We start from the raw sequence: 16,227 nt of genomic DNA, 5'->3' as shown, positions 1-16,227 counted from the left end.
CAGGAGTAACCCCTGAGCATCGCTGGGTGTGGCCCAAAAAAGAAAAGAAAAGCATCATGATTTAGGAAGTTATTTCAAGTTGAGTTTTAGACATAGTAAGTTCCAGCACTGATCCTGCCACCAGTGTCATCTTTCCTCCACCATTGTCCCCAGTTTCCTCTCCCCATTGCCCCCAATCTAACACCTTGACAGATTTTTTTTTTAAAGTTTGATTGTTGAAGGTTGGATCTCTTGTTTACAGTGTTGAGGACTCTGTGGTTGGATGTTTAGCTGTACCACTCCCTACAACACCTGCTCCCCTTCGCTTCCTGTCTAGCTCTTCATTCCCCTCAATTTCTCCAATCTCTGTCCCCCTCCCTATACTCCCTATTGGGGCCAAGGGTGATCTAGGCATCCTACCTTTAAAATATTGCATCTCCTCATCCGATTACACTGTATACCATATATAAGTGAGAGCATCCTGTGTTTGTCCTTCTTCTGACTGCACTTAACTTAGTATCTTCTAATTCCATCTGTGTTGCAGCAAGTTACATAATTTCCTCATTCCTTACAACTTGCACGTATTTACATTCTTTTTAAAAGTTATTGTTGTAGTTAAGGTCACATGTTTATAACAATTTTAACACCTATAGTTTTTGTTTTGTTTTTTGTTTTGGGGCCACACCTGGCAAAATGCTTACTCCTGGCTCTGCACTCAGGAGTTACTCCTGGAGGTGCTCAGGGGGTCATACGGGATGCTGGGGATTAAACCTGGGTCCACTGAATGAAAGGCAAGAACTCTACCTGCTGTGTTATTGCTCCAGCCCCTAATGGTTATAGTCTTGAGATATAGTTACTGCACCCCACCACCACCACCAAGGTGCCCCAGACTCTCCGCCAGTGCCTCTTCATTTCCTCAACTCTGTTCCCCCTCTGCTGGGTAATCTCAATTTTGTCATTGTCATCATTGAATACTGTGGAGTCGCTTGTTTTGTCTCTGTCCCCAGACAGTGAGTTCTCTGCTATTAGTTCTTCTCCCTCTGAATGATTTCGCCTGACATGATGCCTTCCAGATCCTTCCACATTGCAGCATATTTTCGTGTCTTGGTGATATGGATGTGTTCAACATATGGAAACTCTGCACACTGCACATCTGAAAAATAATTGCAGACGGGGGCTTGCTTTGCATGCATCTGATGCAGGTTTGAATGCCTGCCACCTCATAGGTCCCACAACAAGTGATCACTGAACACAGAGTCAGGAGTGAGCCCTGAACATGGCTGTGTGTGCTCTCTATCCACCCCCAGGCCAAACATTGCTTTAAAAAAAAAAGTAAAATAAAAAGACTTCTTTTTTCTGCTTCTTGGGTCACACCCGGCACTGCTCAGGGCTTACTCCTGGCTCTGCACTCAGAAATTACCCCTGGCCGTGCTCAGGGGACCATATGGGATGCTGGGAATCGAATCTGGGTCGGCCACGTGCAAAGCAAATGCCCTACCCACTGTGCTCTACCCACTGTGCTCCAGCCCCTAAAAAGACTAATTTTAAAAAGTGCTAAGTTTTGTATTTTCCAATAGCATGTGGCTCCAGATAGCCTTGAGTCATGGCAATGGTCCTCAGGAACTTTGTGGCGGAGAACCAACCAGAAGAAATAGTGCCACTCCATGAACTCAATCCTGATCGCTTCATCATCCCAGGGAGCCAGGGCCACGAAATGGGCAAAGTGTCCTTGTTAAAAAAACATGAAACATTGAAAGACAGCAAGTGTGGGGTGGGGCAAGGTCACAGTCCCACCCTGCTGTGAGGGAGGAAGAGCAAGTCTGAGATTCTGGAGATTTGGGAGTGATCCTGGGCCACAAGTTTCACTCCCACTGAGAAATGAATGGGCTAGCCAGAGGCCAGGAGAGCCTTACTCACAAAGTCCAGTGCTCGCTGGTGCCCAAGCACTGTCCAAGCTAGGGACTGTTTCGATCTTCGCCACCTAACTACGTTTTTCTTTTTTTTTTTACGTGTTACTTTTTTATTTTTATTTTTTTAAAATTTATTAATTTATAGAATCACTGTGGGAAAAGTTACAAAGCTTTCAGGTTTAAGTCTCGGTCATGCAATCATCACACACATTTCCCTTCACCAGTACTTATTTTTCACCAAGAAGAACCCCAATATACCTCCCTCCCAACCCTCCCAGTGCCTGTGAGGCAGATGAATTCTAGTTAACACTCTATGTACTTTGATTAGATTCATTGTTTTGACAAAATATGCACCCCCAAATCAGACCTGTTGAAAAGACATTCTGAAATAATTTGTTTCTATACCTGGTTACAAGAATCAAATGATGATGCGTGGCTGCAACAGCGGCCGCGTGATTTTGGATTTCTGATATTTTACTTATTAAGCCTGGAAGTATTTCTGCCGAGAGTCAGATAATTATGAGACTGGTTTCTATGGCTCTAGAGCCATGCCTGTGCCAGAGAGCCGCTCGTCGGGGACAACTCGTGACCTCGGTAGGGTGTGAAGACGAGCCCGGAACACCCCCCCTTCCCATGAGGTTTCAGTCGCCCCCGTTACGACTGGCTCATACCTGGCTTTCCAAAAAGCTCCGAGGCGGCCGCCGTCTTGCTGTCCAGAGGGAAAAAGGCCTTTTTTTTTTGCTTTTTGGCTCACACCTGGCGATGCACAGGGGTTACTCCTGGCTCTGCACTCAGGAATTACCCCTGGTGGTGCTCAGGAAACCATATGGAATGCTGGGAATCGAACTCACCTGGACCGGCCGCATGCAAGGCAAAGTCCCTACCCACTGTGCTATCACTCCAGCCCCATGTGTTTTTCCTTTAACTAGTTAAACATTCAACCACATTCAAGCCATGTGTGTGTGTGTGTGTGTGTGTGTGTGTGTGTGTGTGTGTTTGGGTCACACCCAGTGTTGCTCAGGGCTTACTCCTGTCTCTGTGCACAAGGGAATGCTCCTCGCAGGGATGGTGGACCATTTGTGATACCCATGGTGGGCCACGTGCAAGACAAGCGCCTCCATCACCCAGCTATTTGTTTTGCTCTTAGAGATTTTATTATTTGGGGCAGAGGTGTGTTTGGGCGGTGCTTAGGGGACCACATGTGATGCTCAGAATACTAACCCGAGTTGGCCAGTGCAAGGTAAGTACTTTACCCGCTGACCTCTCTCCTGCCCCGCTCATAGGTGTCCTTAGATGCACCAATTCCTCAGCCTCCATGCTCACCTTGCCTGTTGGCAGGGATTCCAGTGATGGGGGGCAGGGTGAGGCACAGTCAATGATGAGCTACCGTGGTGGTTCTTTGGTCGTTTTCCCAGTCTGAGGAGGAAAACTGCTGAATACCAAGGTCAGAGTCTGGCTCTATCCCTTCCGAATTTGTGACAAGTTCCGGTGTTCTCTCCCGTGTGACCCTCAGCCCTCCCTTATACTGGTGGGATGGTCCCTGGGAAGAGGACTCCGAGGGGATGCAGCCTGGGTCCGCTGGTGGTGGCCGTCGGGGTGGGAGGGTGCGGGGGAGAGCATGTAAAAGTTCACACTTCTGTCTTGGGAACACCCTGGTTGCTATGTCAGTGCTGCTGGAGCCGGCGTGCACGTTCTGAAGCACAGCCCTTCCCAGACCCCTTTGGCGGGGGGGTGGGCGGTGGGATCCCAAGGTAGCCAGTTGCCCCACTTCAAATCCACGAGGTCTTCCAAGGAGACCGCCTGAGTTTCTGATGAGCAGCCATGAACCGCAGCTTGGGAGCGGGGAAGGAGAAGGAGGCCTGGGACTCGGGGTGGGGGGAGGCGGGCAAAGCCCCCAGAATTTCCTCCCGACCGGATCTGAGCCCCCGGAGCGCGGGCGGGCCAGCTCGCTGGCCATCAGCATGCGGACACCGCCCGCACCGTCCTTGACCGGCCGCCGGGCTGACCTTGCTCCGGCTTCCCGGGGGCAGCAAACCGGGCGAGTCACTTAGCCCCCCGCGCGGGGCGTCCCCTCCCTGCATAGCCCCTCAACCCTCCTCCTCCTCTTCCCCCTTCCTTTTTTTTTCATTCCACTACGCGAACCCGGCATTTTGCGCACCACCCCTCCCCCGCGCCACCGCCCGCCTGCTCCCGGCCCGGCTGCCCGGGAGCGGGGTGGGCGCCCCGTACGTGCCACCCCGAGGGCGCAGGCCCACCTGGGCGCGGGGGTCGCGCTGTGCCGGCCCGGCCGGATGCCCGCGAAGCCCGAGCCGGGGCACAGGGGGCGGCGCGCGGCGCTCGGGCTCCCCCGCTCCCCATTGGCCGCGGCGGCTGCAGGAGGGGCCGCCCCGGGCTCGTCGCACCTGGCGTAGCTGCTCCGCAGGGAGATCGCGGCGGCCGGGCACTGGCGCGCCGAGGTCGAGGCATCGGGAGCCCAGGCCCGGGGGGCCGCGGCCCGAGCGCCCCACACGCCCGCCCTGCCCTCCGCACCGCTCCGATGCGTCCGGGGCCAGCCGCGCCCGCCGGAAACTTTGCCCCGCCGAGCGCCCCCGCTCCCGCCTGAACGCGTGGACAGGCACCCGGTGGGCAGCGCGGCCCCGCGCGGGATTGCGGGGACCCCCCGGCGCCTGGCGGCCGCTGCGCCTCGGCGCGCACGGGCGGCCGCCAGGATGCGCTACGCCGATCCCTCGGCCAACCGCGACCTGCTGGGGAGCCGAACTTTGCTCTTCATCTTCATCTGCGCCTTCGCGCTGGTGACCTTGCTGCAGCAGTTCCTGTACGGCAGGAACTACATCAGGAGGTGAGAAAGTGCGGGGCGCGGGTGCGGCTCTCGCGGAGGGCCCCCCCGCCTCCCCGGGGCCCGCCGCAGCGCCCGCAGCCCGAGGGGCCGCCGGCCTGTGTGCGCTGAGCGCTGAGCCCCGGGCCCCGCGCGCCGAGCTGCGGAGCGCGTGCCCGGCGCGGGTCAGAGGGGCCCGCAACTTTGTTCTGCGGAGGAACGGTGTGTGTTCGTGTGTGTGTGTGTGTGTGTGTGTGTGTGTGTGTGTGGCGGGGTGGGGGTGGGGGGCGCAGGGATGGAGCGGGATACAGCGTGCAGCCCCGAGTGGCCAGGCTGCCGATAAATCCTTCTGAGTGCCGCAAGCATCCAAAGGGGTGAGGCAGGTGTCCCCCAGTTCTACTGTGCTTGGGGTAATTTGGTTGAAGGAAAGGCTTAGGGGTTCGAGGCTCCACACCCGTTAGCATTACTTCACCAGAATTGAACTTTGTGTGGACCCTTGGGCGTGGGGTGGGAAGTGCATGCACACACACCTAGCACATATGCATACATATGCAAACGCATAAACACTCCAAGTGCATACACACGCGCACACACACACACACATACCACCGCCTGGCAGGAGGCTCATAGGGGCCACAGTGGGCCTGGATCATGGGACAAGGATGGCAAATTAATTTTTTTAAGTAAAAAATGTAAAAATTTGAGGCCCCATGATTCACACTACTGTTCACCATAGGATTTCATGTATACAATGTTCCAGCACCCCGTGCTCCCCGGTCTTGGTAAGCTCCATCAGTGTCCTAGACCAGGTGTCCCATTCTGTTGCCTTTGGCCATTAGTTATTCCCCTGCTGTGTTTCTTTGTATCCGGCATGTGAGAGAGATCCCTGTGCATCCATCTGTATCTGTCCTTCTCCTGCTGGCTGATCTTCTAAGAGAGGAAGGTGAGTGTTTGCAGACCCAGATCTGTGACTGTCCCCTGATCCCCCAACCTCAGGGAGTCCCGTCCTTAGCCCAAAGCCGGGGGTGGGGGGCCGCAGCTGCAGGAGTTCGCCCTCCCTGCTATGGCCCTCATCCTGCAATGCCCCTCCAAGAGAAGGAGCAGTGGGAGGGATTCACAGCCCAGTCCCCCAGTGTGCCCTTGGCTGAGCAGATGTGCCTAGTGAGACTCTGTCCCTGGGGTAGGGAAGGAGGGGCGTTCTAGAGCAGAGCCTTCTTTTGGACCCCCCACCCCCTTGAGACTTCCCCATGGTCAAGACTGTATGTTTGTTTTTGTCCTGGGGGTCCCTACAGGTCTCTGCACAGAGGTAGGGGGTGCCAGGGCCTCCTTCATAGCTGGACAGCCAAGTCACTGGGTCACTTTTGCTCCTTGGCCTCTGCTCTGGGCACAGATTGGAGCTGGCCACTCTCCCACCTTCCCTGGGGGCTTCTGCCCTGCTTGGTGAAGGCAGCACAGCCCTCTGCCCAGGCTGGTTGTGTTTCTGAGCATCTCCCGCTGTGCTGGAGCTTGGCTTCTTCCTCTTTTCTTATTCAGGTCCTTCCTGGGGTGCAGCAAGGACAGCTGTACCCCAAAGGGTCTGCTGCAACTTGCCCTCGGCAGGGTGTCTTTGGGTTCCCACCTCTGTTGTTCTCTTCCATTTGTCAGTGGCAGGAGTGTGCCCATGACCTAGTCTAGCTCAGCTCCGGACTGTGGGTAGTTTTGGGTGGATGGATTCGAGCAGATGAGCCCCTGAGCCCCAGATGGAGCCAATATACCAGTGGCTTCCCACCGTTCCTTGCAGAGAAGCACCACTAAATCTCAGACACTGCCTCAAAGACTTTGCTCCGGAGACTTGGTCTGTTCAAACTGATTGATGCTGGATCTTGGGGGTCAGGGTAAGGGGTATCATGATGTCCATGAAGAAATGATGATGTTAGAGAGATCACTTAACTGGCTGAGCACACATTTTGCGTGCTGGAGGCCTGGATTCAATCTCCAGCACCACATGGTCCCCAAAGCACTGCCAGGAGCCATTCCTGAGCACGGAGCTGTGAGTTGCCCCTGAGTGCCTCTGAGTGTGACCCAAAAATACACCCAGAAGAAAGGAAGGAAGGGACCAGAGGGATGGTACAGGGGTTAAGGCACTTGCCTTGAATGTATTTGACCTGGGTTCCACCGTGGCACCCTAATAATTTTAGCTGTCACAATGCAGAGAGGAGGGTGTTACTGGCCATTTGTGGAAAGAGATGTGCAGCTAAGGAGCTTGGGATGCAGCCTGTGCTCCTACAGCCAAGTGTCATCCAGCCCTAAGTGTCCATGCTGAGAAGCCCTGAGCTAGGCTTGATTCTCTCTGTGTAGATCTGTGTGGATCCCTGCCATGTCCCAAGTTCCAAATATGGTACTAGGAGGTTGGAGAGATAGTACAGTGGTAGGTCACTTGCTTGCAATGTGGCTAACTGGGTTTGATCCCTAGTACCCCACTAGGTCCCTTGAGAATCACCAGGAATGATCCCTGAGCACAGAGCCATGATTAAGCTCTGAGCACCACCAGGTACGAGTCCCCCCAAACCAAAATAAATAAATAAATAAACAAACTCGAATAAAGTGCCTAACACATAAAGCTTAGACATTGCAGAAATAGTTGAGGGACCAGAGAGATAGTACAGCGAGGTATTATCAAAGTAAGGCATTTGCCTTGCATACAGCCGACCAGATTTCAATTACTGGCATTCCTGTATGGTTCTCCCAAGCCCACCCTGGGTGATTACTGAGTGTAGAGCCAGGAGCTATCCGTGAGCACTTGAGCATCACTGGGTGTGTCTCCCAATCTCCTATCCCCATGCCCCCCCCCAAAAAAAATATGGCACCTGGCATATAAAGATTAGATACTTCAGAAATGGTTGAGTGTGTGTGTCTGTGTGTGTGCACATTGAGAAGTGGATCCACTGGCATGGGGGGAGCTGGGGAAGAAGGGGCAGAGGGTGGGGTGTCATGTTGGGTGAGTAGCTTCAGTGCAGTGCTCTGCGATGGTGCCAGAAGGGCTCTGGAACGTGGCTCCTTTGACTGGCAGGAGTTGGGTGAGTGGGACAGCATAAACGCAGCTCGCTGGGGAGGAAGGTTATCCTGGACCTGTGAGCAGAGACACCAGGAGACAGTAGAGACTGGGGGAGTCTGGTGCAGGCATGGAAGGAGCCACATGCACCCGGAGTGTTTCAGCCTTTGTTTTTGAGCCAAGCAGGCGTAGGGGAGTAGAACGAGGAACATTGGAATTGTTCTACTTTCCACGTCTCCAGATCCCCATGGTTAGGGCTAAAATGGCCACATAAACTCACATCCCAGGAGAATTAAGAATTTCAAAATTTTGCATTTTAACCAGGGTCCGAGACAGGGATATATTCATATATCTGTATCTGTATGTAAATAGGTAGCACTGTAGCACTGTAGCACTGTCCTCCTGTTTTTTGATTTGCTCGAGCGGGCCCAGTAACGTCTCCATCGTGAGACTTGTTGTTACTGTATTTGGCATATTGAATATATCACAGGTAGCTTTCCAGGCTTTGCTGTGTGGGCAAGATACTCTTGGTAGCTTGCTGGGCTCTCTGAGAGGGGCAGAGGAATCAAACCCAGGTCTGCCTCATGCAAGGCAAACGCACTACCTACTGTGCTATCGCTCCAGCCCCCCAGCCTGCCTTTTAGACTGAAGTCCAGACAGGTCTCCCCTTGGAATGTTCCTCTTGGACTATCTTTTAGTAGAACTTAATCATTCTTAATAAAGAATTCAAACCCATTTTTATGTGTCTAGCTACATATTTTCATTGCCATTGTAAAAAGTCCCTTTTAAAAAGTTGTACTTTCTCACTATTTGTAAGTAGCATAAATTTGATTTATTTTCTGTGCATACTGATCTTACACTCAACAATCTTGATAACACAAAAAATGATCATAATTCTGTGAAGTCTTCTGGGAGTTCTATAGGGATACTTTTTATTTCCTTACCTTATCCCTGGCAGTACTCAGGGGACTATAGGGGATGTCGAAGATCGACACCGGGTTGACCATGTGCAAGGCAAACACCCTCCCCACTGTACTATCACTCTGGTCTCAGTCTCACAATGGAGACATTACTGGTACCTGCTCAAGCAAATTGATGAACAAGGGGAGGACAGTGCTACAGGGCTACCTTATTCCTTATATCTTTGTATATTGTTCTTATCTCATTACTCTGGTGTGGATCTTCAACATGGTATTCAAAAATCATGGCCAGTAACTATCATGGTCTTAATCCTCATTTTCTTTCTTAAGAAAAACATATGTCTTGAAATATTATGTACTTGCTCATTTCAAGTTTACAATGAAATGACTTTTAGTACATTCATGAAATGCACATCCATCCCCACAATTGGTTTTAGAGCTAAAGAAGAAGGGGTGCAGAGGCCGGAGCGATAGTACAGCAGGGAGGGTGTTTGCCTTGCACATGGCCAACTAGGTTCAATCCCTGACATCCCATATTGTCCCCTAAGCACTGACAGGATTAATTTCTGAATGCAGAGCCAGGAGTAACCCCTGAATATTTCCAGGTGTGACCCAAAAAGCCAAAAAAAGAAGGGGCACAGGTATCCCCCATTCCTTTGCCCTTACCCTTAGCTCCCTGCTTCCTCTGGCTACAGGAAAGAGCAAAGACACTTGTCTCTTTATGTCTCTAGACGCACCCAGTCTAGACTCCTCCTATTAATGGGATCTCGTAGCATGTGGGCCCACGTAGTGGCTGTCTTTTTTGAAGCATAGTCCTCTCTAGGTCTGACCATGGTGTAGCATGACCTATAGCTTACTCCAGCTACAGAATGGCTAATAGAATAGCTATGGAGCATTGGAAACATGTGTGTGTGTGTGTGTACATGTGTGTGTATGATTTGATACATATTTTTTGGGGGTGGCAGTGCTCAAGAGGTTTGGGGCCCCACTAAGATTCTGTCAGTCAGACAGGTGTTTTAGTACAGGGCTGAGAATGCGATGCTACTCAGCCCCTGCAGAGCCAAGGCCCTTTATTCAGGTCACCCTAGGAGTGCTGGGGACCTCAAGACTGCACCCAGCGATGCTCAGGGACCATGTAGTGCTGAGGATTGAACCTGGATTGGCCTGGCATGTTCCCTCACCTCTGTAGTCTCTCACTGTGCTATGTATTATTATTAAAATATTAATATGAATGTTACTGTTATGGGCTGTAGCGATATCACAGCAGGTAGGGCATTCGCCTTGCACGCAGCCAACCTGGGTTCGATTTCACTGCCCCTCTCAGAGAGCCTGGCAAGCTGCCAAGAGTATCCTGCCCACACAGCAAAGCCTGGCAAGCTACCCGTGATGTATTTGATATGTCAGAAACAGTAACAACAAGTCTCACAATTTGTTGTGAGATGTGACTGGTGCCCGCTCGAGCAAATTGATGAACAACGGGAGGACAGTGCTACAGTATAGTTACTGTTATTGGCAGTGCTAGAGATCAAATCCAGGACATCACATTTGCAAGGTGGGTGCTGTCTAAGTCACAACCCCAGTGTAAACATGGGTGGTTTAAATCACAACATTCTGTAAGTCTAAATGAATAATAGATTTCAAGACAAGGCTGGAGAGGTAGGGCAGCAAGTGAGGAACTTGCCTTGCATACAGCCAAAGTGGGTTTGATGCTGGAACTCCATCTGGTCTCCCAAACTCTGCCAGGAGTGATCTTTCAGCACAAAGTCAGGAGTCATCCCATAGCACCACTGGGTATAGCCCTAAAACGAACAAGAAGAAAATAAATGTCAGAGGCATGGTATCACCGCCCCTTCCCCCCAAAAAAGTTTGTAACCTATCCCATCAACTTTTTATATGTGAAGTGATAAAATTTAGGATTAAGTTTAAAATAAATTTACTATAATTTAGCATTCAATTTAATTCACCTTTTTTTGATAATGTTTTGAAAGTTGTAGCTTTCTGTACAGATGTCAGAAATAATGCAGAGAGATACTCTCTGTCTGCCTCTCATCTCTCCCTTCCGGCTGTAATCTTCCACTGGAAAAAGTGTAGCACAACATACTGGCCGAGAACTTAGATCCAGCCCATCAACCTTTTGCCAATTTCATCTGTGTCTGTGTGGCTTTCCATCTATGCAACTTTATTACATACACTTAGCTTGGTAGGCAGACTGTTCTCGATCCCATAGGAGATGCGTTTCTGCAGAATGGCACTGCTCTGGGCACTGGTTTTGGAGATGGATGAAGCCGGTCTGCTGTCCCTGTGCTTCAGGGAGGGACTGAGGGTGTGGGACATACTTACAAACTGCTGGGGACTCAGAGCCATAGGCAGGATTTCATGGCCATAGGCTGTGCAAGAACCTGAGTTTGAAACAGAGAAAGGTGACATGTGTGACTTAGAGTGAGGCCTCTCCTGCAGACACTGTCTTCCCCACCTACCTCCCCTCAGCCTCTACAGAGACCCAAAGGAACCCCAAAGACAAGTGTGGGAGTCTCTGAGTCATGCTCAGGGTTCAGGGGAGAGTCAGAGGAAGGACTTCATAGCCTTGAAACCAGGTTTGCAGAAAGCACCAAAGGGACTTTTCAATGTGTAAAGACAAGACATACCTTGACATGCATAACTTCTATAAAGGGTAAATAAATTTCTTTATTCAGTCATCTGAATAAAGGATTTGATTCTGTGGCCAGATCTCACCCATCAAGAGGCAGGGTGGCAGGATGAATCTGAAACTGAACCCACGTTCTCCTGCCTGCAAGAGACATACCAAAACAATCAGGGTAAACACAGGCTTAAAGTCAAAAGCTGGAAGACATCTCACAGGCAAACAACTCCCTTGAAAGGGCTGTGCTATACTTGAGTCAGACAGTATAGACTTGAAATTTTTCAAGATTCAAGTGTAGTGATAGTACAGCAGGGAGGGAGCTTGCCTTGCATGCGGCTGTCCTAGTTCAATTCCAGCATCACATATGGAGTCCTCTGAATCCACTTGAAGTGATTCCTGAGTCCAGAGCCAGGAGTAATCCCTGAGCACTGCCAGGTGTGGTCCCCCAAAGTCCCTCAAAATAAAAAGACTCTAAGGAACAAGGATGGTCATTTCTTAATGATCTATACTTCTTGAACCCTGCTCCTAAGCAGTTATGCACCTAATGGTGGACTGTCAGAAGATTAGAACAACTGCCAATAGAACTGAAGGAAGATGTTGACAGCAGCATCTGAGTGGTTGGAAGTTTCAACACCCGCCCATCCCTATTGGATCCATCAAACAAGGCAGAAACTCAACAAAGAAACAGTGACCTTGAAGAAGTGGAAGAAACGAACCTAGGGACACATAGAGACACCTTGATCCCCCCAAAATTTTGAGTATACATTCTCCTCCAGTGCACGCAGGCATTCCCCAAGGTTGACCACGTGCTGCAGAATGTGGTCAGATCTCCATAAAATCAAGAAGATAGAATCGCATCAACGGTCCTCTCTTATCACGAGGCTTTGAAAATGGAAATGAGTCACAAACAGAAACGGAGGGGAGGTGGGGATTCAGAGACTTGGAAATTAAACAACTTACTACGGAATAGCTGATGGGTCCGAGAGGAAACTGGAAGGTTACTGGAAAGAGTGAGAGGGGAGCGGCTGCTCTCTGACAAGGGACCCTTGGGCAGGGGCTCAGTCTTACAGGATATTGTCCTGCTCTGGAGGCTAACATCAAGGTGCAGTTGGGGTGTCTGTGAGGCTGGAGGGGTCTGGTTTGTACTTCTTCCCTGGCTTCTGCAGGGTGGTGGGGTATGGGCCTGGCCTCCAGAGCTTCCCTTTCATATCCCCTTTTCTGCCCCCCCCCCCAGATACTGCTAGTCTGCTTCCAGATACCCCCCCTTACATAAGGACTCCAGGCTCAAGGGACCAGCACCCCCTTTTTCCAGTCTGACCTGGTGAAAATAAAATGCAGAGGCCTTCTGGGAAAATCTCCTAAGCAGACCGAACAACGTACGTTCAATTGGGCTCCTTTGACCACGCTAACCTGACCTGGGTTCCTTGCCTCAACCTCCAGAAGTCATGAGTAAAACTGTCCCCCCAAATGGATGCGAGGTGACCACTAACCAAGTCTCTGTCACATAAGGGAATTCTAGAATTCTGGTCAAGCTGGATCAAGGTCGACATTTGTTGCCCCCTCTCTCCCTAAGATTCCTGAGGCTAAGGCTCTGTGCTTTGTGTTTCAGTTGGGGTGCTTCTCTGTCACAAACTCTCATTTTGGGGCACTTATCTATTAAGTGACTCCTTAAGGGATTAGTTGTTTCTCTTCATTGTTTTCTTTTCTTTATTCCTTTAATTTGTTACTGTGTCTGGCATATCAAATACTCTCGGTAGCTTGCCGGGCTCTCCGAGAGGGGCAGAGGAATCGAACTTGGGTTGGCCATGTTGGCCGCTTGTAAGGCGAACGCCCAACCCGCTGTGCTATCGCTCCACAACAAAGTCTCCAATGGAGACGTTACTGGGCCCGCTCGAGCAAATCGACGATCAACGGGAGGGCCTTTACCTTTTACCTTTATTCCTTTAATTTATTATGTTTAAATTGAATCTCTGAGAAATGCACAGTTACAAAGTTGTTCATGACTGGGTTTCGGTCATACAATGTTTCAACACTGGCTCCTTCACCGGTGCTCATTTCCCACCACCAATGACCCCAATTTCTCTCCCTTACCACCTCTTTGGCAGGCACTTTCTCTCTCTCTCTCTCTCTCTCTCTCTCTCTCTCTCTCTCTCTCTCTCTTTCTCTCTCTCCCCCCTCTTTTTTTTTTTTTTGCTTTTTGGGTCACACCTGGCCATGCACACGGGTTACTCCTGGCTCTGCACTCAGGAATTACTCCTGGCAGTGCTCAGGGAACCGTATGGGATGCTGGGAATTGAACCTAGGTCGGCTGCTTGCAAGGCAAATGCCCTACCTGCTCTACTATTGCACCAGCCACCCCCTCCTCTCTCCTCTCTCTCCTCTCTCCTTTCCTCTCTCTCTTTCCTTTTTGGCATTATGGTTTATAATACAGATACTGAAAGGTTATAGGTAAATCTCTTTATCTACTTTCAACACTCAGTTTCTGTTCAAAAAGATAGTTTCAATCTATTATTGTCATACCAGTCCCTTCTTTGTCCTAACTGCCTTTCACACACCCCCAGACGCTCTTGTGGCAAACTTCCAACCATTGACCAGTCCTCCTGGCCCCTGTTTTCCTGACTGTGGATATTAGTCTCATACAATATATATTTTTTATATTTCATAAATGAATGCAGTCATTCTATATCTATCCCTTTCCTTCTGAGTCATGTCACTCAGCATTCTCATTGTTTTCACATAACAATGACCCTCTTTCCAAATGAGGTAGCCTCTGCAGGTCGTAGGGTTTAGCATGGGGTCATATGTGTGTGTGTGTGTGTGTGTGTGTGTGTGTGTGTGTGAGAGAGATGGTGCTAGTGGTGGTGGGGGCAGGGGGATGGGCACAACAGAACCCATAGTTCAGCCTCTGACAGGAGCAGGCAGGGGTGGAGGAAGTGACTTGGAATTCATCTGGGCTGAATTACCCCAGATGTACTTCACAGTGCGGTGCCACCTTGCTCACATCTGTGGGACCTGCTCTCACATGGAGAGCAGGAAGACATGGAGTCAGACCAAGAAATGGCAGGAGCTCTTGATATGGTGAAGGGAATGATGCTGGGTGAGTGTGGGAGCCCCTTCTGGGTGTACGACCCTGCTGACATCCAAGTAGGGGAATCCCCTCCCTCTGCTGTGTCTACAGTCAGTGCCTAGGGGGGTCCAAGGGGAGGTGGGCGTCAGTGGAGTTCAGAGGGTGGGGAGCAGAAACATTTGGAGGTGTGGGGGTACAGAAGGGTCACCTTATGTTTGCTGCAGGGGCTGGTGGCTGATAGCAGGTCCCAAAGCTCTGGTAGGGACACTCCCCACTCCCCTGTGTGTACCCCACCTTGCCAGGACTTGGCACGGTCAGTGCTGGGAGCCCCTCTGCTTCCCCCTGTCCCCTTCCAGGGCCCCCCAATGAACCAGAAGCACTGGATGCACCTCCCCTCAGCTCCTCCAGGCCCCCAAGGTGTGGGGACAGCATAGAGGGGGTCAGAATCCCTGTGGGCTCCAGTGCTGGACCCTTGGCCCATTGGGTCCCTTTTCTCCCCTGGAGGAGTGAGGAGTAGGGAGTAGGAGTGTGTGGGGGGGCTCTTCTCTACTCTCCCATCCTGCACCCCACATGAAAACCCCCCTTTGCCGGCAAATCCTGGAGGATGAAACCACTTCCCTTTCCCCCTGAGGTGTCTGGTGTGTCATGGAAAAATCATATGAGTCACTTGTGAGTCAGAAGCAGGAGGACGGAGAGAATGTGGGACCTGGTAATTAGGCCCATTATTCCCACTGGAAGGCTCCCAGCTGGCAGGCACTTCCGCTTTGATCTGGGGGAAGGTGCCCGGCCCCCATGTACTGGGCCTTTCCTGACCACCCCCACCTGATGTGGACAGGGGGCGAGCTGAGGGTCAGCAGAGAGCTATAATGTGCCCAGCTGAGAGCTCTCTGTGCATCCAAACAGGACACTGGCCTCTCCCTCCCAGAGAGTTTTTATGGGGACTCCAGGAGACTCTAGGTGGAGCCCACACTCTCCTACCTACTTATAGGCTCATGGACCCCCACTGCAGGGACCCCTTTGCAAGCCACAGAACAAGCCCCAGGGCTATTCACTGCCAGTGCTGGAAAGTTTTGATTCTTCCTTTCCCCTCTGTTTTCTTTTTTCTTTATCCTTTTTTTTTTTTTTTTGCTTTTGGGTGCCACACCTGGTGACTATCAGGGGTTTATCTTGGCTCTGCACTCTGCAATGCTCAAGGGACAATATGGGATGCCAGGGATCGAACCCGGATCAGGTACATGCAAGGCAAATACTCTCCCTTCTGTACTATTGTTCTGGTCCCTAATTTTTTTTTTTTTTTTTGCTTTTGAATGTTACACCTGATGATTGTCAGGGGTTAATCTTGGCTCTGCTTTCAGGAATTACTCCTGGTGCTCTGGGAACCATATGGGATGCCCGGGATTGAATTTCAGACAGCCACGTGCCAGGCAAGCCCCCTACCAGCGGTACTATCTCTGTGGCCCCACATTATTTCCTCTCACTCCCCTGAGTTCCCCTGCTCCTTCATCCCCTACTTCATGTCTCTCTCAGTAACCCTCTCAGAAAAGACCACCCTGCCTGCACCCCAAACTCCTTTCTTGCCTTCGGTGTGTCTCATGAGCATCTCCCCTGCTGGGGTTGGCATCTCCCCAGTCAGGGGTTGATTTGCTGTCCCAGTGGGCTTCCTTGACTCAGGGAGTTTGCCCACTACCCTCCACCCCTGCTTGCCAGACTGAGGTCCTGGTTTAGTTCCTGAATGGAAGGTCCCGTCAGCCTGGCCCGCACCCCTTGATGCGTCAGCCCCTCCCACACAGTGCCCTTCTCTGGGGTAATGGGAAGAAGAATACAAATGAATAATTCAGTCGCTTTTCCTCCCACTGGGAAGTTA

General features: G+C 51.1%; 1 protein-coding gene across 2 annotated transcripts in view; it reads left to right on the top strand.

Moving 5' to 3' along the window:
* The first annotated feature begins 4,153 nt into the window (after positions 1-4,153).
* The window catches only part of ST8SIA5 (ST8 alpha-N-acetyl-neuraminide alpha-2,8-sialyltransferase 5), a 56,201-nt gene continuing 44,127 nt past the window's right edge, over positions 4,154-16,227 (top strand). The window contains exon 1 of one of the 2 annotated variants that reach the window (XM_056138475.1): positions 4,154-4,728. In XM_056138475.1, coding sequence (XP_055994450.1) covers positions 4,598-4,728 — 131 coding nt within the window. In that variant the 5' untranslated portion in view covers positions 4,154-4,597. The remainder of the gene's footprint in view (positions 4,729-16,227) is intronic. The other variant, XM_056138476.1, reaches the window with a different exon arrangement.

The sequence above is a fragment of the Sorex fumeus genome, unplaced genomic scaffold (genome assembly GCF_029834395.1).
Source record: "Sorex fumeus unplaced genomic scaffold, SorFum_2.1 ptg000128l, whole genome shotgun sequence".
NCBI lineage: Eukaryota > Metazoa > Chordata > Mammalia > Eulipotyphla > Soricidae > Sorex > Sorex fumeus.
Note: the sequence above shows the minus strand (reverse complement) of the source record. Positions and strands in the feature narration are given on the sequence as shown.